We start from the raw sequence: 24,475 nt of genomic DNA, 5'->3' as shown, positions 1-24,475 counted from the left end.
AACTGCATGCTGAAGACATGAGATAGCTATCAGCCGTGGCCCTACACTAGAACCTAGTTCCTTTTGGTATTGCACGTATGGGCTGTTAGGCTGGGTCTAAACAGTGGCCTCAACAAGGCGGGCCTCGTTGCTGCCTCCCCCTCCTAGGGATTTGACATTGTCTTTGGCAGAGGGGAGACGTTGCCACTGGCATCTAGTGGGTAGGGACCAGGGACCCACAGGACCAGACACCCCTCAATGTCTCGACACTGGGGATTTCTAGTATTTGGAGATCTCAATATCACTTTCCAGTGAATTAAGATAAAAGAAGAAGACACAATAATCATTTTTTTTAAGAAAGAAAACAACGTTTATTAGGATATTCTGGGGTGAGGGAGACGGCTGAAGGAACTACGTACATACATTCTGCAATGCTTAGGCAATATGCTAACAGAAAATTTAAACCTCACAAAACTACTTCCAAAGTCCAAAGAACAAAACGTGTACTTCTGCATGGAGATGGTCTTCCGTGGGTGACGGCAAAACAGCTGTGTGAGGAAGCCGCGAGGGAAGGACCCCAGGAGAACATCCAGGTTCCTCAGGAAGCAGGTACACGAGACGGTGAAATAAACGCGTTATCTTCTACATGTGGAAAACTCAGGCAACACACAATATAAAATGGCGACCGGAAAGAAAGCTGCTCACCCGTATCCTCTCCTAACTGGGGGCTTCAGCGGGGCTCCCTCCACCCCTCACCCCAGCTCTGGCGAGGCTGAGGGTCTGAACCCCTCGCCCGGGACAGAATTCTAAAAAGATCCTAAACACCAGAATCCTTCTTCTCTTCCACCTGTATTGTGAACTTGCATGAAACAGAACGAACGCAACTGAGACTACCCTCGGGTTAAGAGTAAGAATGCAACACCGTCCAAAAGATACAGCAAAACAATCCCACTTCCTACAGCTCACACAGCTTCTCAGCAGGAGCTGGATTAAACAAGAGAAAATAATTTCAATATCAAGGGAAAAGGCACAGAGGATGAGAAAACTCTTTAAAGCAAACTCTGGTAAAAAGCGTTTCCCCACCTCCTCTGGGGGAGAGAAGGGAGAAAAAGAGAAAAGACAGATAATTAGGAGAACTGTAAGGCCCTGCATTTCAGGTTTCTGAAATCATTTCTTCAACCCTCTGAGGACAATCTGCTATTTCTGAATCCAGAAAAGCGCATCAGAAGTGTCTGATTACTGGGAGACCACACCAAATAAGGCAGGGCAATCTGTGATTTGGTTCTATGCCTTCCATTCTCCTTCCCCCCGCCCCGCCCCCATTTCAGAAATGCCTTCAGCTAAAGCTAAAAGATAGAAAAACCAAATTCCGGATCAAGCATGCTTTGCGTGCCAGGAAGGTAAAGCTGGATCACACAGCCCTGCAGCAGCTGCGACACAGAAAGAGAGAGGGAGCTTTATCGAGAGAGCTTTAAGCGCCACTGGTGTCAAGAAAGCCGAGTACCTTCCCCTGGACCTGCAGACGCCCGGCCAGCTGGCTGACAGACGACAGGCCTTTACCGACTCCTAACAGCCTGCGTTTCCTACACCCGGGCATCTACTGGGTGTTCCAATTTCTCATCCTACTTTACTCTGGTTCTAAGATCTGTGTTATGTTTGGCGGACAGCTCTGGTGTCTCCCATTCCCACCAGCACCACGGCTGGTCCCTGACAGCTGGGACTTCCACTGGCCTACAGGCCTGGCCGTGCTCACGGCCCTCTGAGGATCAGAGGGGTGACCCCACTGGGCTCTCCATGGCGGCCCTGCGGGCACAGGCTGAGGGTGGGTGTATCTGCCTGCTTCACGATGGGTAGGCTGGGTGGGTTGTACGCATGTGGACTGGGACTTACCTCTTAGAGACTGAGTCTGAAAAACAGCTTCACGGACTATATATAAAGAGAATTTAGATTCTCCGAAGGATATCAAAGTGAAGGATTCTGCCAATCTGGAAACGACGGTTGTTCCCCTAAGCTGCTGTCAAAGGGCCCTAGATTCTCAAGTTACTCGTGCGGGAGCTTCGGCTCCAAATGAAGCTTCATTCAAGTACAGTAGATGTTCCCTAAGTGTGCTGAATTGTTAAGCACCTGAGTTCACTTCTCAGGATGCTGGCGGAGGCTGCATCTCTGGGGTTGGTCAGGACTGGCAGGGTGGTCCATCTTTCTTGCCAGCATCCTGCACTTGAGGCAGATTAAAACATCATCAGACTCACCGGCTAATTTCCCACAAAGTCTACCCCATTTGGGGTCCTGTCCTTCCTGGTGGACGCCGTGAGCCTGCTGGGACTGGCTGGTCATGCTCAGCTCTTCTAGGGACAAATGCTAGTTTTCCACCTCTCGGCAGGGAATGCATCAGACAAAGCCGCTTTGATCCTAACGCTTTTTTTCACCCTTTCTCCCAAGTCACCCTCAATAACCTCAGGAGGACACCTTCAGCACCAATGCATAACAGCTCAGTGCCGTGAGATGATGCAAATGGGCCAGTCCTTGCTACTGGATTTCAGAATGAAACCCTTCAATGTCCTAAAGTTTTTCATTCACCCAGAAGTGTTTAATTTCCTACTATGGGTCATGCTTTCTGCTAGGGAAGCTGTTAGGGTGAGCGGGAAGAGAGGTTCAAAAGAAGAAAGGGACTGATGGTCTCCGGCCAGTCTTTTGGCACGTCCTGCAAAACGAAAAGTGGGGATTGGTAAGACAGCCGGACCTGGGATGAAGAGAAGAAAATCAGAGAAAACCTTCTATTGATGCTGGTGCTGGGTTTGGCAGCTGCCCTTGAGCAAAAATAAATTCCCTGTGGCAGTGGAACAAGATGCTGCTATGGGCACCTGCCAGAGGCAGACCGCCGAAGTCGCAGCTGCGCTGGTCAAATGAGCCTGGGGACCTCAGGGGGCTGGGAGCTCGATGACTGTTACAGACTGCGGTTCTCTGCAGGCAGTTTATTGAAACAGGGCTGGTGTGCCTTCCTCACCCCTCTGGGCTGGGTCTCAGAACAATCAGGAGTGCAGGTGGTGCATCCCGCTGAAAGACCCAGGCTGTCTCCGGGAGGGAGGAGAAGCTCGTCAGAGAGCTCTGGGAACTACAAAGGGATGCTTGGCGAGGAGGCAGGAGACAAGACAATCCCAGAGCTAAGAAGGGGGAGCTCAGGGGAGGGCTGGATGGATGAACTTTCTACTCTGGGATTAGCATCCTCTTCAGATCGCCTGGCTCCTTAGAGACTTCTCTGTCTTCAAAAAGCCAGGGTTACGTGCAGGATGGGCATCTGACAGAACAAGAACGAATTTGGGTAGGACTAAATTTAGAATGATTACGATGGAGAATTGATGGGAAGGGACTCCGTTAAATACTTGGGCAACAAGAAACAAGGGTGGGGACCGGGGTTATCAATAATCGATACGCGAGAGAAGGGAATCCGCCAATGTCTTAAGATAATGACCCTTGGGAAATGGAAGTGTCCCACTGAATACATCCCAGGATGGAGGCGGTGGCAAAACCCACAGATTTAAGGCCTCTGCAGTGAGAATATATTTCAGAGGTACAGTCGTCTTGAAGAATTCTAGACAACAGAATTCAAATAAATGGTCACTTGAGAATAAAAGCTGTGTCAAAGTCAAGAGGTATCAGATCTACACACGAGATGCTTATCTCAGGGATGAGCGAAAAACATAGCTTGTAAGGATATCTAACCAAATTCCCAGCTGCTTTGCTGTTTTAGAATTTCTGAAAAGAAACTCCTTCCTCTGCCCTCCAGTTATTAGCTCTGGCATGCTTCCTACAAAGGCGCTGGTGTCTAATTCAAGGAACTCTGGGTGTTTTGTTGGGACAAGTTTTCTGTTTGGACCAGACTGCATGCTCCATTCACCAAGGGCACGTGGTCTCTTGCGGTACCTTGATTTTGCTTCATCTCTTCAAACTCCCCGAACTCAGTGCAGACAGGCACTTTGGCCAACAACATGTTCAGGCCATTGGTAACTGACTCTTGTGTGTTGTCATTGCTTTTCGGTCTTTCTTGAAACGATGGGTCTGACATGGTCTCGTTTGTTTTATCAAAGAGCAGAAGCAACAAAGATCGCGGGGGTATGAATCCAAGAGCTCAAGAACAGCTTGAAAGAGAATGAGAAAATGTGCATTCATTTAAGCAGGTCATTTTCTGGCCCGCAGTTTATTGACTCAAATAAGTCGTGCATGCCTGACGACATGAATGAAAACTTATTTTCCAAAAGACAGCTCCTCCGAGGCCACTGTTTTGTAAATAATAACAACAGAAATACATTTTTGCTGGATTCTAAGAACAGAATTTGCTAATTATATAAACTCTCACTGCTCTTACATGTCTTTTTCCCAAGCACTTAACACTGATTTAGAAATGCTTCCTCTCTCCCACTTTCCTAGCTCAGCAGATGGAGTGTTTGGGAGTGTCTGATTCAGAGTACAAAGAGGCAGGTGGGAAATGGGGATGCAGCTGGAGACAACCCATCCTCGGAGCATGTGCAAGATAGAAACAATCTTAACATAGACTAGATCAAAGGCCACAGCAGCTCTGGAGGAGCCCTGTCCTATATTTGTTTTCCTTGAAGAAGTAGCTTCTAAAACATTTTTTACTACAGAATAAAGAATCGTTTAAAAAAATTTTTTTAATGGAAAACCACGCTCCTTTCACACTTTGCATACAGTTTGCTATACTTAATGTAAAATAATCTATGTCATTCTCAACTTACACTTTTTTTTTACTAGAGGCTTGAAAAAAACGAGATATGGAAAAATATATTCAGGTGGCATTCTGAATTCCCTCTCTTTACTGTGCCCTTCTTCCTTCGTGTGCTCTATTTAAAAAGATCCTCAAACACCTCTCGGTCAAATATTCAACATCAAGGGGACTGAAAATGTGCTTCTAATCAGTTTGGCAATCTTGCCTTTTTTTCTCTGAAATGGGTAGAGCATAGCCAGACTTGATTTGGGAGCCATGGTCTCCAGGGATGTGAGTTACTGTTTTTGTTTGCCAGAATCAACTACAAGGAGATGCCTTCTCCAACAGGCCCAAACCTCAGCAGGCAGCCCTTGTATTTTGGTGACACTTTCCATGCAGGGCCTGCAGGACCGGAAGTAGTGAACCATTTTTTGCTTTTAGCACTGCCAGAGGAAGCTGGATAGGTAAAGGGTTTTGCCTGCTCCAGTACTGGGGCAAATGATGGTGTTTCTGGGGCACCGTGTTCAACTGAGATCACCCCAAATGGCAGAAACACTTGCTTGGCATGATTTTATAAGAATCTCTCTAACAAGTTGTCATGGAACATCCTTCCCTCTGTTTACTTAAGCAGTAATTTATTTTCAAATGGACGATTTGGTCACTCTCCTATGCTTCTATCTCTGAAGAAAAATGAGATCTGTGTTGGTGAAAAGATGAGGCTTTTCACAATTTAATTTATGTGCTGCATATCCATGGTTCTTCACTGAAAGCCACTCTTGTTAGCTCTGATAACTCCTATTTCCTCTTTGGTCATCTGAAGCTAATTAGAGCTGCTGTTTATTACAGAAGTAATCAATAGCTTTCTACAGTAGATTACATAGAATCAGACCTCTATGCAGTTAGTCCAATGTAGATACATAGAGATACCTTAATTAAAACAAAATATGCTCTGTAAGAGATATGCTTTCACAGATGACTGGAATTCCAAGTATTTCGACATGTTGAATGTGTTTATTCAAAGGAAGAGTCTTTAGGAAACCTTTCACTAATTGAATTTGTTTGATGAGTTCCCCTTGAAAACATTTTGAAGTGAAAAAACTCGGTACTTAGTATATACATTTATGTTTATTAACATTTGGGTATAAATGTACTTCAAACACCAATAGAGCTGAAAGGCTATGCCTTCATCTTGGGTTTAATAGATTTCCCACCCTAGTAATCTGATTAATTCTTACAAGGCAAACATCCGTGGGCAAAGGGAATCAGGATGAAATGTGCACTGTGGGTCTCCCCCCTCCACCCCTCTATTGATATGGGAAGAAAGCGAACGCTTCCAATACTCTATTGGGTGGAATCTCCTCGCCTCTATTCAGTTTCAAAGAAACATGGCTACTAGCACTCGATCCTTGTAGATTTCGAATCTCACCATTTCAACCAGACTTCAAAGTGCACTTTTGAGTCTATTCGTTTAAGGAAAAGAACGATAGAAGAGGACGTGCAGCAACAAGCCAAATGCCTTATATCCAGAGTCCTGTTCTGTTCTGTGTCTCTGTGCGAATCAACTCAGCTCCACAGACCTTATTCGTGACCCTCTGGATCCACAAACCTTTTTTCTTTGTTGCAGAATCAGTCACAGTCTGTCATGGAGGACACAGAACACGGTGCAAGCAGACTCCCCATGACCTTCAGACCAAACTGCTCTACGCAGCGGCCAAGCCGTGACAGATGGGAGTCAAGACAATCCTTAGGAAAAGAACCGTGTACCCTGGCATGGATCTGCTTCTGAAGAAAGGGCAGCAAGTCCCAACCCCCGTCCCAGTCAAGTAACATGAACACCAAGGTACCGGTCTGTGTCAACTGGCAAGGGTGCCCCTGGACAATGTAGAACATTTACGAGTGGCTGCTGGTTTCCTCACAGGTATGCACGCTTGCGTTTCAAGAAATGATAAAAGACAACGCTTGGCTGCTCTGTGTCCTCCTGCCTGTCCACAATCACGTGATGCAGAGCCCGCTTTTGAAGAGCTGTCTTCGTGAACATCGGAGTTAACGCTACTTATGAGAGGAAAACAAGCTCCGTGTATTTTGTATTAAACCACCAGTAAAAAAAATGAAGACAATGTCATTACTTTCAAAATACAGAAAGCCAGTAGTTGAAATCATTTAGTAGTAAAATTTTTTTCTACATATAACCTGATACGCGTAAAGAGTATTGGAATGGTGCTTCAACTGTATTTGACTCTTGTTAGTTTAAGGGCTTCTCACTCAGGTAAGGCTTAGGAAAATGTCTCAGTGGTCAAGGTTCTGTGAAGTCTCATGTCCACTCTCACTCTCTACTTTGACTAGAAGACAGACACTACACTGGGATGTGACAGGTATTTTTTGTTTTTGTAGGAGAGTGCAGAACTGTTTACAGCACATAAACTTAGCACGGAAAATACTAGTACATATAGAAAAGTGAACATTGGTACAAGCCTGTTTGCACAAAGTCCATCAAGATTGTCTTGATGAGGATCTTCACTTTGTGACCACAAAACCCTGGCATCCATGTACCGCTGCAGTCATGTCATCAGAAATAAAACCTATTACATGAGATATGGAAGATTCTTTAGAAATACTAACTCCTTCTCTAGCTAGTGAAGGCCAGAGTTAAATTGTTAAAATCACCATCCTCATCGTCCTCTTGAAAAACATGGCCCCAGTTTGCTTTACAGCCAAATCAACAAACTGTCCCCTTACAATACAGCATGCCCCAAAGCCTTCTGAGTTTGGAATGTAGCACTGTATCGGGGATCCCATATAAGCCCTAAGGATCACAAGAAGCTTTCTTAGAAAAAAAAAAGAAAAAAGAAAGAAAAAAGTTCCAGTTGGATGAAACTGTTTTAGCAGTGTCTCAACTGAGTTCCTAAAACTGGAATTTCAGATATACAAGAGGACAGGAAACAGATAACTTGGTTTTTGTCTTTTTACATGTCCATATTGTTTTTTAAATGCAGCTACGATGTGTCAGCCAAAGATAAAGATAATAGGGTGGACAGGGCAGTTACCACCAGGACCAGCAGTGGGCTCAGACTGCAGCTTGGAGAGGCAGCCATTGATTTTGTGGTTATGTGGCTGGAAGCCCCAGCAAGACCATCCTTTTCGTAATCACGCTGTAAGAAAGAATGTTTTCATTATCACCCACTGCACGTGTTCGTTCCATCAAGGCATATTTTAACCGCACTCTTTCTCTCTCACTGCTCACCAAAGCTGACCCGAGATTTTACCCCCACTCCCAAGGTCCCCCAGCAACTGTGCAACATGGAACCATTCTCCTTCTGGGTACCAGGGACCGAGGAGGGATGCTTGCTGTCTCTCTCCATCATGAAGGAGGGCAGGAAGAATCATCTTGGGAAACTTGCCCAAGCAAGTATGAGTTCATGCAGAGATGGGTCACAAATCGCATTGGAGACTGGCAGAGAAGGCAGTAGCCTTTCCCTCCACTGGCTGGTTCAACCACGGACTTCATAGATGAAGGATCTCGCCCTGCTTTTCAGAGAGTCCCGACCAAAGCCCAGGCTCCCAAATTCCCAGTCAGCACAGCTGTCCTTCCCCAGGATTGATTCCTTTATCCCCATCCCTAGCACCTGCTCAATCCCATAATGCCACATCCCGCCACAATGAGCTATGATTGTGACAGAATCAACCACCCTCTCACTTGTAGATCGGGGAGTGTAATGCGGCCCGCCTTGGCTACTTCTGGGTTGCTGTGGAGGTCAAAGGACATCTGGTAAGGAGAGAGAGTTGTTATGTATCTTCTCTGTGCCAGATGAATTTATGTGACTGTGACCACAGAGATTATCATGGTACTGGGACAATGGTATTTGTGCTGGTCCAGTTCTGAGATTAGGATCCTGGGGTCCACACTTGGTTCTCACTTTGGGCACTAGGATCTGAAGACTGCACCTGGCTCAAATGGCAGAGGGACATTGAGGGTGACTTAGATTTTTTCTGGACCTGAAACCTTGTTGTCTTTGAGCCCTTCACATCATATCCTGTTCCAGGGTCCCAAAGGCTCTGTTTCTATAAATGCAGGGAGACTCAGAAAGAAACAACTTACATCAGAAAGACAGAGGTGTGGACTTCCTGACATATTGGACTTCAGCTTCTGTGCCTGGAAAGAGACAAAAACGCACACACACAAAATCACTCATACATACTATGGAAGAGTAATTACCGATGATTAACTGTCTAGGACCGTGCCGTTTACAGAAATATGTGAGCCACAACTGTGAGCCCATATATAACTTAAATTTTTCTCCTAACCACGTAAGTGATAACAGGTGAAGAAAATTTTAATCACATTTTCTTTAACTCAATATATTACCATTTCAACATGTAATCAATATAGAAGATGATTAATGAGATACTTTACATTCTTTTATTTTCATACTAAATCTTCCAAATTTGGTGTGTTTGACATAGTACATCTCAGTTTGTACCCATCTCATTTCAAAGTCACTGCACAAAGTCATTTACATTTTGAACTCATTTATAGTTCTGAAAGTTAATGTTTAGGAACTGCCTTCTAGGTAAAAATGGTGCAATAAAAATCCACATTTATTAATAATATAAAGATAGGTCTTCCTGAAGCTTGTGTGTTTGTTCATTTGTTTATTAGTTGTTCCAGTCCACAAACACTTACCGAGCTATTTTCCAGTGCTGGGCATACGGTGATATGACAAAAACGGATGTGGTCCTGGGCTCATGTGGCTGCCCTCTAGTGGGAAAACCACTCAGTGCTTGGGGGCTAAGGCACAGGGCAGGGACTCTTTCAGACAGGTCCCCTTCAGGAATCGTGAAGGGCATTACGGACCCCAGATCCATCCATCTTAAAACTGCTTTAGGTGGTCACAAAGCACCGAGCTGATCTCCCTGTGCTATGTGGCTGCTTCCCACTGGCTATCTATTTTACGTTTGGTAGTGTATATATGTCCATGCCACTCTCTCACTTTGTCCCAGCTTACCCTTCCCCCTCCCCGTACCCTCAAGTCCATTCTCTAGTAGGTCTGTGTCTTTATTCCTGTCTTGCCCCTAGGTTCTTCATGACCTTTTTTTTTTTAGAATCCATATATATGTGTTAGCATATGGTATTTGTCTTTCTCTTTCTGACTTACTTCACTCTGTAGGACAGACTCTAGGTCCATCTACCTCACTACAAATAGCTCAATTTCGTTTCTTTTTATGGCTGAGTAATACTCCATTGTACATATGTGCCACATCTTCTTTATCCATTCATCTGTTGATGGACACTTAGGTTGCTTCCATGTCCTGGCTATTGTAAATAGAGCTGCAATGAACATTTTGGTACATGACTCTTTTTGAATTATGGTTTTCTCAGGATATATGCCCAGTAGTGGGATTGCTGGGTCATATGTTAGTTCTATTTTTAGTTTTTTAAGGAACCTCCATACTGTTCACCTAAAGGGGTGGGATAGGGAGGGTGGGAGGGAGGGAGATGCAAGAGGGAAGAGATATGGGGACATATGTATATGTATAACTGTTTCACTTTGTTATAAAGCAGAAACTAACACACCATTGTAAAGCAATTATACTCCAATAAAGATGTTTTAAAAAAATACAATTATACTCCAATAAAGATGTTTTAAAAAAATACATGTACATTACCTATGCAATACAAATAAATACATATTTTATCGAAAACTGCTTTAGGGCAGTTACAAGTTCCTGAGCTGTGAGGGCTTTAAGACCCCTATTTCCTCACAAATGAAGCAAGTTTCCACTGGGTTTCTACCTGAGAACTGAGGTGGAGGGAAGGTTCCATTGCTCAAACAATTACAATAAAAACTGCTAACCCAGTGCAGCTCTCTTGTTTTGTAAAGGAAAACAAATTAGAGTGCAGAGAAGTTAAGTGACTTATCCAAGGGCACACGGTGAACTACTTTAGAGTCAAGATTTAGATAAGTCTCTGAAACTCCTGAATGGAACTGTGCTCTTTCCTGCTTTACAGTTTCTCCCAGGCAACCCTGGCATGCTTGGGTCTTCATGCTCCCCCTGCCCCCAAAAGCCACACAAAGAATCCCTCCCATAGCCCCCTCCCCCTGAAACTAGGAGCCCTTTGGCGTCGAAAGACCAAGAACTCATTTGTCGACAGGATGACCCTGGTTAAGCAAAACACCTGAATCTAGGAGTATCTGGGCAACCAGCTCTGTGGGAATGCCCTGGCAGGCTGCCTACTGCGGGACAACGTTTGCAACTTGTTGAAGACGTGCTAGCCTGAAATGATAGCATGTTCACCCAAGGAGTAATTTATTGACCATAATGCTACGTGGGAGGTGTCATAACCTTTACCTCTATTTGCATATGCTCGCTGTGAATATGAAATAGAAACCTTTAAACAGGCGTCAAGAAAAAGACACTGTGAAGCATCCCTGGGCTATTCAAAGGTCACTAAATGTTATGTATAAGAAGATCAGAGGGCAAATCAGAAGAGGAATTGAGCCTTACTCAAAAGCCTACTTTTAATCCATATTAATAGCAAATCTGGTCCATTGCATTGTAACCTGTAGAGAATAATATGTAGAACTTTGCACGTTTTATTTCTGTTCAAGGTTGGAATTGTGCCAGACACCAAAATGGCCCTAAAACATCACATTCTGTCGTTTCTAGGCGGTAATCTACAAAAGACAACCCTCATTAAGGGCTTTTGCATAACTAAGAAGTTCACTAAAACGTGCAGAGAAGGCAGCCTGACTTCTAGTCTGGGCCACATTATTTCTTCAGGTTGTTTCTGTTCTGTGCTGTGGTCACAGCTAAGCTCCACCTCAGTGTCCTAGACTGCAGTGCCCTCTAAGAGATCCAAGGGCTGGTAGGCCTCCTCCTCCTTTGTTCTATATGATTAGCACCAGCATGCAGTGTATCACTCATCACCTATAGCATCTGAGAGACTCACTAGCTACACTTAGTCACTTCAGGGACCTGTTAATGTACTAGTAAAATGCCCATCTATTACATGATTGTAAAGGGGGCTTCCACCAATGGACTAGAAAAGGTCTCTATCTCAACCAATTTTCTTAACTGGACTCTACCTCAACATAGGTAGATTCTGGTCCTCAGTGGTCACTGAGAGCTCGACTTTGTACAGGATTAGAGTCATACAACCGGGTAGACATGCTCTTGCCTCCCATCTGAGAATGGCTGGGATGACTGTTTGATCACACAAGAAAATACATTGAGACCAGCTCCAAGTCTGTGAAGGCTCTGGGATCTTCTTCCCCCAAAGCAGGCATCTTGTTGGCCTGTATCTAAAGCAAATAATCAACCTCTGGCTTTGTCTCCCTGTATCTCCACTGGCTTTACTTAAGGTGGAGGCAGCAGCTCCAAGCTCATCTGGCCTTGAGAGCCATTCTGGTGGGCAGAACAGGACGAACCGCTGAGTGAATATAACCGTGCGCCACCAGGCCTCTGCAAAGGCTCTGAGAAAATGCCTTCTCTCCTGTCCAACCTTTTCCTAACCCAGCAGAAGCACCTAGCGCTCCAGAGGCTTAGCGGTCCACGCACACTGGCCTCAACAGCCTCTGCCTACATAGCGTATTAACACTGCTTCCCATTGAGAGGTCTGGGGGGCCGGGAACCCCCCAGAACTGCAGAGGCAAAGAAGAGCAGCCCCCCAGTTCCGCCAGAACTTTGCATGAACCACACTAACACCTGTGAGTGTGATTAGAAGGCAAAGAACAGATGTTAGTGGTTGTTGGACTAGCAGGCAGCACCTGGGTAGAATAATCGAAGGGCTGCACATAGACATGAGATCTTTAAAAATCCTACACCAAACCTGGGGTATATATTACAAAATGAGGGCCAGTGGGTCTGCTGCTTGGACCGAGTGGCATCAACTGGGCGTCCAGTGACTCTAAGGGCTCGTAAGCTGCAGATGGAGGGGCAGAGCCTGGGGATTCAGACCTACGTATGTCTAGCTGGCGGCATGCTTATAAGTCCTGTATTCAGTCTGAACCCCTCGGGTGACCACCGAGGGTCAGAAATCTACCTATGCAGATCCAAAGTCCACTTAGGAAAATCTGGCTCTTAAAGCCCCTTGTAGAAGCCTGAACAACCTGCTGTTTCCACATTTTAAAGGCTTTTATCCTGAGCCTTTTTTAAAACATCAAGCTATCGCTGTCTTGCTAGTCAGGTTTGATAAACGCAAGAAGATAAAATTATAGGGCATCTCTCACCTTCAACTATTGCAAAGAGTATTTACATATTTTAAACATTGCCTCCGTTGATGAAAATTGGGACCGTCCCAGGAAAATTAAAGAAACAAAAAGAAAACCAAAACTTCTGAGATCTTGCAAGTTAGAAACTGGAAGAGCACCATTGCCGAGCCCTAAACGGGTAAAACCAGGGATGTAATAATGGAACAAGTCCTGTCTGCAAGCTCGACAGCCCTGCTCATTAAGAGGATAGGCAGGGGCCCAACATAGAGCCTGGCCAGCCCAGACCTATCTAGGCAGCAAACCTTACAGTTTGTGGCTTTAAAATATCGTATCTCTTAAAAAGGAGACAGGGATAAAGAAGAAAAGAGAATGGATTTCAATTTTTCTAAAAGTCAATTTTAACCATTGTTACAGCATGTTGAAAAACGAATTATTTAATCCCTTTTATGAAAGCGGGTTTCGTAACAGCTCACTCATAGTTATGAGGTTATGGGAGAAGCTGCCTGACTCGGAGTTGGGGGAAACAACACCACCAAAACACAGTACCACGAGGTTTTCATCGTGAGAAGGTGAAGAGGATACTGGAGACACCATCCACAAACCAGTAGCTTTGCTGTCGTTCTGGAAAACCAGGGGACTTGCTCTTTAGGCTCTTCATAAGCCTTGTCCCTGCAGCAGTCTCATAAAACTGTCGCTGGCAGTAATCCCCAAGTCCAGGAATGTCGCATAATAGAATCTCCATGGCACCGTAATTGTGGCCAGACCTCCCCAGGCCCTGGCACTAAAGGGTTAATAAATGCATCGGATGCCGTTAACCTCTGTTACTCCCTTGCTTTTTACCCCTGTGATTAGCATTTGGAAAGCCTGCCTGGTGCCGACTGCTCTCCGGTACAGGATGCCCAGGCACACATACAGTTCATAGCTCTCAGTCAAGCCAGCTCGTCGGGCACCGTGTACACAACACGTTCTGCCCGCGGTGGGTTCTCCCCGAGCCTCGGGTCAGATCAGGCTTTGGAGCTGCACGCTTGCTCTGCTTATGGAATTGGAGACTTAATAGCATACCCACTTGCAGTCTGGCCTTTGCTGCCCCAGGACTCCATTTCTGTAGAGAAGCCAGTGTTTAATCTTGGGTTTTTAGGCAGCTGTCAGCCAGCAGGGCATGGAACATTTCTCTACTCTCCTCCATGTATAAGAAAAGCCAGTTTCTGCTCTACCTCCAGAAAATAAAACCAGAGGAAGTTGCTCAATCCAATAGCAACAGATTGTCCAGGCCGCAGCCAAATGGTCATAATTAATGATGCTTCTGCTTCTCTTCTCCCTTGCTTTACTGATTAGAGAGATTTGCTATATTAAGAACCTGTTTGCTTAATGACAGAATACAAGCAATAAACAGAAATACACAGACTGTAAAACGCCATCAACATTGCTCTCCAGTACTAAGTACCGAGCTGCATCTATCACCCTTGTCAATATCAGTTTATCAGCATACCAGCCTCTTCTGCAGCATAAATTGGACCTTTGCTAGGGAAAACCATTGCATGAGTTCTTTCCAAAATAGTCCAGGACTCAAAGCCATTTCTCCGTTTAAATCTACGCATCTTACATTTTCTTGTAAGGCAAAACATAAGAAGGCTGTCTACCTAATTTGAAGGATAACTTATTACTTTCTCATTTTTCACTTTGCATTTTAATCAAATGGATTCACCAGATTATAGACTTTTATGAGTAGAACTTACTACATAACAATTCTGTTGTGCACTAGACACATATTTGCCCAAATTAATTTCTACGCACACAAAAAAGACAGAAAAAAGTAGTTGCCTGCTTAGTGAATCCAAGCTAAGGAATGGTCGTGTGCTCAGTGCGCTGTAGTCTTATACTCTTTTCAGCTTTTTGGATTTCGCCTGTTGGATTTGGGAGAGCCAGGGGAGGTTTTATTTCTGGTCTGGTCACAAGCAATTGGCCAGTCTTTCTAAAATCCTTGTCACTGTCTATTTTGAAACTCACCTTCCCGGTGAGTTCTGCTTTCCTATGAACTTGGTAGCAACCACTGGTCTGAATAATGTGTAGTCAAGTCAGTGCTTAAAACAAGTGGACACATAAATAAGGTCTACTCTGAGCCGCTGGGCGTGGGCGTTTGTCTCTCAGAGCCTGTGTTCAGCTCTGTTTCCTCTAAGCCGATTTCTGCCAGCCCCATGGGCTCTGGCACAGGTTGGGGAGGGGCTGAGGGGCTATGAGGAGGGACAGAGCGAGATGTGGGTGGTGATAATTCTTGGGCAGCTTTCCTACCATGTCTCATCTACCTTCTCCCACCAAGACACTGTGTCTACATATTACCTGAACCTCAGCCCAAAGGCTTTCATTACATTAAGCTCTAAGAAGACCTTGTAAAGATGTTTCACCCTGCACAGGTTTAGGAAGGCCCACTGGGTGCCAAGTTTAGTTAGTCTGGCAGGCTCTGGGCAGGTCGAGCCTGGTCATAAAAAGGGGCGGGGAGAGGACTGGAGGCCTGAAGTCACGCTTCCTTAGCCCAAGGAAGCACAGGCTCAGATCCCAGATGTGCTGTTTAGACAAGGCCCCCATGAAGTGAGGCCAGATTGTGTGTGTGTGTGTATATGTGTGTGTGTGTGTGTGTGTGTGTGTGTGTGGTGGTCGTAGCCTTAAAGGTGATATGGTTTCCTGTCTTAGGGCCAAGCCTAGAGTAGAAACTCTTTTACCTGATGGCACTGGGGGCTGGGGGCTGGGCCCTTAGGTCATTGGTCAATTGAGAAATGACGTTAAAGAGCAAAATCATTAAATCACTTAAAAATTACACATTTGTATCTAATTTTTTAATTTAGAAGCTTTTTTTTTTTTTTTTGCGGTACGCGGGCCTCTCACTGCCGCGGCCCCTCCCGTTGCGGAACACAGGCTCCGGACGCGCAGGCTCGGCGGCCATGGCTCACGGGCCCAGCCGCTCCGCGGCATGTGGGATCCTCCCGGACCGGGGCACGAACCGGCGTCCCCTGCATCGGCAGGCAGAGTCTCAACCACTGCGCCACCAGGAAAGCCCCAAGAAGCTTCTTTTTTTAATGATTGTGGTAAGAATACTTAACATGAGGTCTACCCTCTTAAATTTTGAAGTGTACAACACAGCACTATTATCTACGGGCACAATGTTGTACAGCAGACCCAGCACTTACTCATCTTGCATAACTGAACCTACATACCTGTTGAACAGCAACTCCTCGTGTCCCCCTCCCCCAGCCCCTGGAAACCAAAATTCTGTTCTTTGCTTCCACGAGTTTGACTATTTTAAATACCTCATATGAACGGAATCATGCAGTGTTTGTCCTTCTGACTGGATTACTTCACTAAACATAATGTCCTCCAGATTCATTCATGTTGTTGCATATTACAGCATTTTCTCCTTTTCAAGGTGAATGATATTCCCTTGTATGTATTGTATCAAACGTTTTAATTTAGAATTTGAATGTCATTCACTGATTTTTGGATACATGATCAAGGCCACTTTCTTAAAAAGGTTTTTTAAAGGAAGAGTTTGCTGATTGGAATTCCCTGGCTTACGTTCTGCACAAGCTACGCCTATCATTTACAAGCTACAATTTCCAGTTTTCGTTTCATTAAAACAGGAATGGCATTTGTTTGACACCCACTGAGGGATCTCAGTGCAGAATCTTTCTACATTTTTACAATTTTTCTCAGTCTTTTAGAATTGTCTGGGCCACACCTAATCAAAGGCATTTTTTAAAGGAATTTGAACTTTTCTAATGTATTCAACCTAGTTTTCATTGAAACAATTTTCTTTCTTTTGTGCTCCTATGTCAATCATTCATGTAATATTTAATTAAATTATGTAAGCAAAATACCAAATACAGCAGCACCCAAAGGTTTGAGAACAAATGCTCCTGAATCTTTTAAACCTGCGCCTCCACTGGAGAGAGCAAGGGGCCCAGGTAAGCAGAAGGAGAGAATGCCCACTAGCTTGGGGCATTCAGCCTGCCTTGGGCATTGGATGTTTACAGGAGAATGGCAGAGAGGTTGGCTTCTGTGGTGAGTTGGTGAAATGAGGGTCAGTTAAGAGAGCTTCTACTATGATTTAGAACTTGCTCTTGGTACCAGATTGACTGATAAGGTATGCTAAAAAGAGCACAGGTTAGGAAGGTCCTGGTCCTAGCTTTTCAACCATCACCTCTAATGACAATAACCCCCGCCCTACTACGGCCTACCTCACGAGTTGTTGTGCGAATCAAACGTGATACTCGGGGTGGAAATCCTTTTAAAATCCAAGTTGCTGTTGATGATCTCTTAGCCTCTCTGCGGTCCCTATACTGGATGTTCTTGGATTCAAGCAGGGGTGTGAAAAATACAAAAGATTAAGCTAATTTGGCTTGTGATAATGTGATACTGAATAGAACTGGCTCATGATCTTCTTTCCTCGGATTTAAAAATGAATGCAATGAAAGAGATACAGTCCTGTAAGATATATCAACGGTCCTCCATTAGCTAAGCAGTCCCTCGGGCTTGCCTGTCAGTCTCCCGCACACCATAAAAGGATGTCTGCAGCCCTGCGCTTGTAATTTAACACTAATGGCAGGATGGCAAGTAGCGCTGTGCGCAGACACTGTCTACAGCAGGGAGCTTACCAGGGCGCTTGGGCTGGCCTTTCTTCCTTCCCTTTACTCCACAGGATCATCTTACATCTATTTTGCTTTTCCCCAAGTTGGGGCGAACACAGGTTGCCAACTACATTAGAGAACTGTGTGTTTTTGTTCATGGTTAACTTGCTTGATTAGTAAACTATTCAGACAAGAAGCAATTACGAGCTGCATTTTAGAAAATTATGCCCAATTAACAATAAGATTATGCCAAACACTGTGTGAAAGATGTTTTAGTTTGGGGTGGGGGAGGGGTTTTGTAGAGCAAGCATTCAGTGATCATGGTGTAATGGTAACTAGGGGGATGGCCCTAAAAGGAAACATTTGTTTTCTCAAAACGTGCATTTGGAAACGCAAGTGTGCAGAGAGCAGCAGCAAAGATTCATCGTGGCCCCTGACGAGAAGTGCATGAAGCCGATCTCATCAGACACGTGCCCTCATCACCATCAGATAATATTTATTAAGCCTCTCATTCTCTTGTGCATTTATGTGCAGCTGAGAGCAGCCCTGTAATGGCTCTGTGACTTATGGTGGTAACTAAGGTCTGATAGAAAATGCCAGGTCTGGAGACAGCACGGACCCAGGGCTTTTGTTCACTCTCTGGGTGGGAAGACGGAGCACTGGTGGTGCTGCAAGAAACAAGGGGAAAGCAAAAAATTTAAAAACTTCAAAAAGATGTACTTTTAGTAGACAGAGAAAAATATTGAAGAAAATAGAGGAAAACCAAATAGACTAATAGTGATAATGACTGTGACGATTACTCTTAAGAAAAGCCTCCATTGGTAATGATCTCATCCGCATTTTACTGCATACTCCCCAAGGACTCATATGACTTTCGGAGGGGGGCTACTCCCCTTTTGTACAGATCAGGAAGCAGAGGTTTCAGAGAGGTCGGGACCTGTCCAAGTTTCCACAGCCCCGAGTGGCTGCGCTGAGATTTGAATCTCTTTGACTTCAGCCTCTTCGACTCTCAAGCCCACGCATACTGGCTCTGCCAGACACGGTACCATTATCTCTCGTAATCCTTAGATCAACCCTTAGCATAATAAGGGTGCTAAGCCCGGGGTCACACAGCCAGCACGCACAGAGCCAGCGCGGCAGCCTAGAATCAACCCAAGGAGTCAGAGGTCAGGCCAGCGCTGGTGATTTTCACTCCCCCGACAGCCTCCACAGAGGAGCACCCCGCGTGTCATATCTGAGGTCCCTGCAGCCCTCAGGGTGGCAGGGGACAGCCACCCTGGGGAAAATTCCCACAACGTCTTCCCAGTGCCCCCCATCCTGCGTTTCCCCTCTAGCCTTGTCCACGACGTGACTCCTCTTGGGCCTTGAATCTGAGGAGCACACGGGAGGGGAGCCCTTCACTGAACCTCACCCCCAAGAGAACCAGAGCCATTTTCCTCCCACAATTGTGCTCCACGGCTCAAGCGCACGGCAGAGTCTATTATGCAGGGAAGCACGGTTGGTTAGAAGTCCTAAGGATAAAAGGTCAGTAGGGGATACAAGAAATTGGATTTATTTATAGTATGTGATCTAAGTGTGCTCAGAGGTATTCTCGTAGGTTGCCCAGAACGAGAGCATGTTTATAGCCAAGATGGTGCAGACGTCCTATTCCTTTTTATTAAGCATGTTTATTATGCAGCAATTGGGTTACACAATTGTCCGACTGCTGAATTACTATCCTTCTGATGGGCCAGCCTCACTACCCTCTGGACCACAGGGGCGGGTGGCCTAATGGCTTTTCCCGAAATGCACTGAGGGGGCCTGGTCTTCCCGTCCCTATCCTTAAGTGGTTATTCTCACTTTTTGAGAAAAGTAGAAGAAAAAAAAAAAAGTTTAGGAGAAGACATCAAAAAAGGGTGACAATAAAAATTGTTTCAACCACAGGGTCCACACCCTATACAGCACCCAAGTTCATTTTCCAGATGAATTTTGGGATAAAAGTCACCAAATTGTCCCTCAGTGCTCAGGCTCCTTCTGTCTCACGGTCAGCAGAGACGAACCAGGAGGATAAGATAATGATAAAAAGTTACTGTGCTGGAGGCTCAGTTACTATGCTGAAGAATTTTAATTTGTTTAATTATCACAACCCTCCCAGGTGGCTGTGCTCATTATTCCCACATTACAGACAACAAACCCAAGAATTAAGGAGATGCGACTACTCTCCATTGTAGACCACAGGAAGGCTTGATTTTATTGTAGAGAGAAGCCTGGTCCTTCAGTATTTTCCACTCTTAAGCACAACAGCCTTTTTCCTAAAAAAGCAACTTTGAGCAATTACCATGCCGCTGTTTGCCTACTGTCTGCACGATCCCTTGTCAAGAATCGGAACAGCAAGGCTTGAGTTACATTACCTGAAAGTGAGCTTGGTTTTGGAGTAAAACAAATGATGGCGCTGCCTTGAGTCTCCAAAGGAACTCAGAATCACTAAGTGCTACCCTCACCCTGATATAACGTAGGGGGTGCCGTGTGCTGGGGCCGGAAACAGCTGAAGCCTGGAGCAAATGCCTGTCCCTGGGCAGCAAGAATACCCTCCAGCTGTGGCCTCATGGCTGAGATGACCGTGACCTGGCAAAAGATACCCAAATGCTGTTGGGATGCACAGCCTTATGTTGTTCTCAAGCAACACCAAACTTCAGCTAGAAATTCTCTGGAGCTGACTAAGACGGGTGAGGCAACTAGAACACTGAGTGGGAGACAGAAAAGGAGGGAAACTCGTGTCATCTCGGGGTGATGCAGGAGAGGGGCTGCAGCCCCTGCCGGTGACCTCTCCCGTGCTTCCTTCTCAGGCGGGCAGCTCAGAGCCAGCCTCCCCGCCACCCGCATCACAGACACAGCTGCATGTAACACAAAGCAGAAATGGACTGTGGGCCCCGAGTCCCTGGACTGCACCTTAAAGAGGAAGGAGCCCAGCCACATGGGACTTCCTCTGACTGTTGCCATTCCTCTGTAACAGAAACAGGGCTCCGAGCCAGGGCCGGCCCGCTCAAGAATCTCACTGCACCCAAGGATCCTGGGACCGCATCCCCAGGGTATGCTCCACAAGTTCCATGGTTACTGTGTTTGTGTACCTGGCTCAGGGCCTCCTATTTATCGACTTTAGTGGTCTGACAATACACCCCGGAAAATCCCAGAAATACAATAATGTGAATTACAATTCCAGTGACAAGATGACACAGTGCCTTCTCCCTGATGCTATCTGCCAACACTTTTATTAAGCGTAATGATAGTGTACAATTATATGATAATGTAGGCCTCCCCATTTTGCCACTTACTTCACAGAATGGTGAAGTAGGGGTTATTTGGAGGCATAGATAAGAGACCTGATTAGAGTTAAGAGTTGGGGTTGAAGTGGTGAGATCAAGGGGCCATTTGTAAAATAAAGAACCTTCTTAAGAGAAAACCAATTCACTCCCTGTTCCTACTGAAGCTCTTCTGACCCGGCTGCTGTTCACCCTGTGGGGGCAATAGGCTTATTCCAGCTCTAGGAGATTAGGGATAAAAGAGGAAAAAAGAAAAATTATAACTCAGAGATACTGCACTCTACGTGCTTAATTTGCAGGGCTTTGTGGTTGAGAAAAATAGATGCCGCGATCTGCCTTTGTTGAAAAGGTGACATTTGGGTTCATTAAAGGTGTACAATAGATTTTCAGAAAGGCTATTTTTCTAAGTCACTAAATTGGTTTTTAGGAACTTTACACTCTCCTTCATTTGAACAATTATTAAACTATATAATAGAATTGTACAATTGCTAAAATTTTACAGCCGGGTATAAAATGCTGTATTATTAAACTATAATGAAGATGCTCAAGCCCATTACAACTTTTTAAATGAATTATAAAACCCTTTGCTGCTGGTAAAATATCTTAAATTACAGTATTGTGTATTCTAACAATATGTTGAACCAAAGTTTGCTACAATGCAAATATGCCACTCACAAAGAAACCATTACTTGAATTAAGTTTGCAGAAGCCCGAAATCTGATAGCATCTGATTCAGCAAAGCAGACAACACCTGATGTTTGCAGGCTGGGTGAGATAGCTGGTCCCCTGAGGGAGGTGCCTTTCCCCACATTCCTTTGACCACAGAACCAGCCAACAGTCAGAGCTTCTCATATTCAAAGGCTGTACAGGTGACACTTAGCAGGGCCCTGGGGATTGAGGAAATGCTTGTGGTAATAGCAGTCTTCTCCCCTTAAAGTCACCCCATAGGTGAGATTTTTTAAATGTCAGATGTTTAGTTGCTGAGTACCTGCCACTTACATGTATGTTACGGGCTGTATGGTGTCCCTCAAAAATTCATATGTTGAAGTCCTAACCTTTAGTACCGCAGGGTGTGACCGACTATGGATGGAGACAGGGTCTTTAAAGAGGTGATTAAGTTATAATGAGGTCATTAGGGCGGGCCCTCATCCAATCTGACTGGTATCCTTATACAGAGAGGAAATTTGGACACACAGACACACACAGAAGAAAGGCCATGTGAGGACACAGCAAGAAGGCAGCCATCTGCAAGCCAAGGAGAGAGGCCTCAGGAGAAACCAGACCTGTTGACACCTTGACCTTGGATTTCCAGCCTCCAAAACTGTGAGAAATACATTTCTGTCGTTTCAGCCACCCAGTCTATGGTCCTTTGTTACGGCAGCCCCAGCAAACGAATATGATGTATGACACTGCACTCTGTGATATAGGGTGATATGCATATGTACCTGCCAGGAAGCCGGGCCTCCGAGATGAAATTCCTGTTTTTTGGTACCAGTTATACACTGCAAGTTTCCATTTCCAATAGGGTTTGAATACACAGCTGAAAATGCCTTTTGCATCCTGGATTGTACGGCAGCCTTAACAGAGTAATACCCAATTTTGAGCTCTGAATTCAAGCACTCTCCTGGATGAAGGGCTTTGAAAACACTCTATAAGCAGTTATTTCAAAAAGCGTTTTTACAACAGCCTATTTCCTCCCAGGGCTACCATGGGTGGATGCTGGGCTGTAGCTTCCCTCTGAGCTCATCCGCTGGCACCTGAAGCCAGGAAGATTAAACCCCAGGAGGCCACTGTCAGTCTCTCCATTGCTGCGAGTAGCCGGGCCCATCACACAGGGCCCCAGGGCCACTTGGCAGGCTGGTCCTGAGCTCCGTCAGGAGGCTGCCAGGGGAGCCCAGAAGCAGCCTGGGTGGTGTGCCCTGTGGCTTCACACTTCTGCTAACGTAAGACCCTCCCACAGCTCATTTCTCCCAGGACTTAAACTCGCTCTAAGCAGGAGAGCATTATGCGAAGGAAATGCTAGGTAGAGCCAAGATTTGGAATTTTCTTTATGAAACGAAAACAACAGTGGGTGCTAGAAAACACTGTGGACTACACAGAAATGATGGCAACTCACAGAAACCATAAACCAAATGCCACAAACAACATGCTGCACCAAGACCGTTTTCTTCAACAAAAGGCCCAGGAAATGGCACCTAGAAGCCACAATCATTTAGATTCAGTGCACGTGCTGAAGGCTCAGTGCTGACCTGTCTGGTCAGCAGTCAATGTCAGCCCCTCCTAAAACTCCCCCATCCTCAAAGTCCACGCATGAGAACCCCAGCTGTGGTTTGGTATAAGCACTTCCATCTACCGTGGTGGTCCAGCGAAAGTCTCCTTTGACATGTCACCTGCAGGGTACTCATCTGGGATGCTGGATGGGGGAAAGCATCACTCAGACAGGGTGAGGGTGGGAGGTCCTAAAGGCCGCGGACTCCTGCGGGCCCCTGGATGGTGGGAACCTGGTCAAGAGCCTTGGTTAACACCACATATGAGTCTACCCCGGGGGTCACTCTGAGGGGAGTGCTGCCTTGGGGAAATTAATTTAAGTGTCCCCAGTTGGGCATCACGTGGTCACCAGAGCCCCGTTTCATTGTTCGCGCTGGCACGGATTAGGAAAGATTTGGTCCAATGCACCCGTCTACTCTTCGATCTCCTGAAGCCCCTCACCACACAAGGAGAAGGAAACCTGAAAAGACTCTTACATGCCTCCATTTTCCATGTTGACAGAAAGAAAAGGGGGTTTTTGAGGCAGCCCTCATTTCCCAGGCAGTGGTCTTCAACCAGGGGCGATTTTGTCCTGCAGGGGACGTTTGCTGTGTGGCGGGACATCTTTGGTTATCACAGTCGGGGAAAGGGGCTCCTGGCATCTAGAGGGCAGAGGCCGGGGCGCTGATCAACATCCTACAAGGCACAGGGCAGCCCCACAACAAAGAATCACCAGGCCAAAGGGCAGTGGGGCTGCGGTTGAGGAAGCCTGACCTGGAGAACCGTTCAGTTCATAGCCAAGAAGTCACTAAACAACCTTTACTGAAGTTTCCACGATGGGTAGTGAGGTGTGTAGCCCATCTTCAGCAAAGATGCAAGGGAAGCAAGTGACTTCCCCTGGAGAGGCATTTGACACTAAACCATATTTCAAAACCATCACTGTGACAAGGCCTCACATTTTCTCATTTACTCTACAGGTGCAAAGCCCCACAGGCCACCAATATCAAAAAAAGCCACTGGAAAACAGGACCCACAAGCAATGCATAGTTTAGCCTGGCCCCTTGGAGCACTTCTCTGCTACTAAAGACGGGACAAAGGGGGCCAGTGATACCCAAGTGCTAAAAGTCCTTTGAAGCTTACAGCTCATAAAAACTTCCTTAGGGCAGAGCACTGCCCTGAGAACGCATGACAAGTAGGATCACATTTAATCCTCATAATACCCGAGGAGGCACTCTTACTGCCGTCCTCATTGCACAGGCGATAAAACTGAGGCAGAGAGGATAAGTGATTTGCCCAAGGTTTCAAGGCTGGTAAGTGGTGAAGGGAGCCCATGCTCAAAATTTCAACTCCAGCTTCCTTGTGAGAAGTTTCACAGTGTGTCCCTAGAATTAAAATTAAAAT

The 24,475-nt window shown here is 45.6% G+C and overlaps 1 protein-coding gene across 6 annotated transcripts in view; it reads right to left on the bottom strand.

The window, feature by feature from the left end:
• Positions 1–353: 353 nt before the first annotated feature.
• GFRA1 (GDNF family receptor alpha 1) overlaps positions 354–24,475 on the bottom strand; it is a 212,635-nt gene continuing 188,513 nt past the window's right edge. For 5 of the 6 annotated variants that reach the window (XM_079899357.1, XM_079899355.1, XM_079899356.1 and 2 more), the window contains 2 exons: positions 8,796–8,849; positions 354–7,848 (listed from right to left, as the gene is read on the bottom strand). In XM_079899357.1, the coding sequence (XP_079755483.1) occupies positions 7,693–7,848; positions 8,796–8,849 (210 nt within the window). In that variant the 3' untranslated portion in view covers positions 354–7,692. Of the gene's footprint in view, positions 7,849–8,795; positions 8,850–17,037; positions 17,250–24,475 lie in introns of those variants that run through there. The other variant, XM_079899359.1, reaches the window with a different exon arrangement.

This window comes from Stenella coeruleoalba (genome assembly GCF_951394435.1).
Source record: "Stenella coeruleoalba genome assembly, chromosome: 16".
Classification (NCBI taxonomy): domain Eukaryota; kingdom Metazoa; phylum Chordata; class Mammalia; order Artiodactyla; family Delphinidae; genus Stenella; species Stenella coeruleoalba.
Note: the sequence above shows the minus strand (reverse complement) of the source record. Positions and strands in the feature narration are given on the sequence as shown.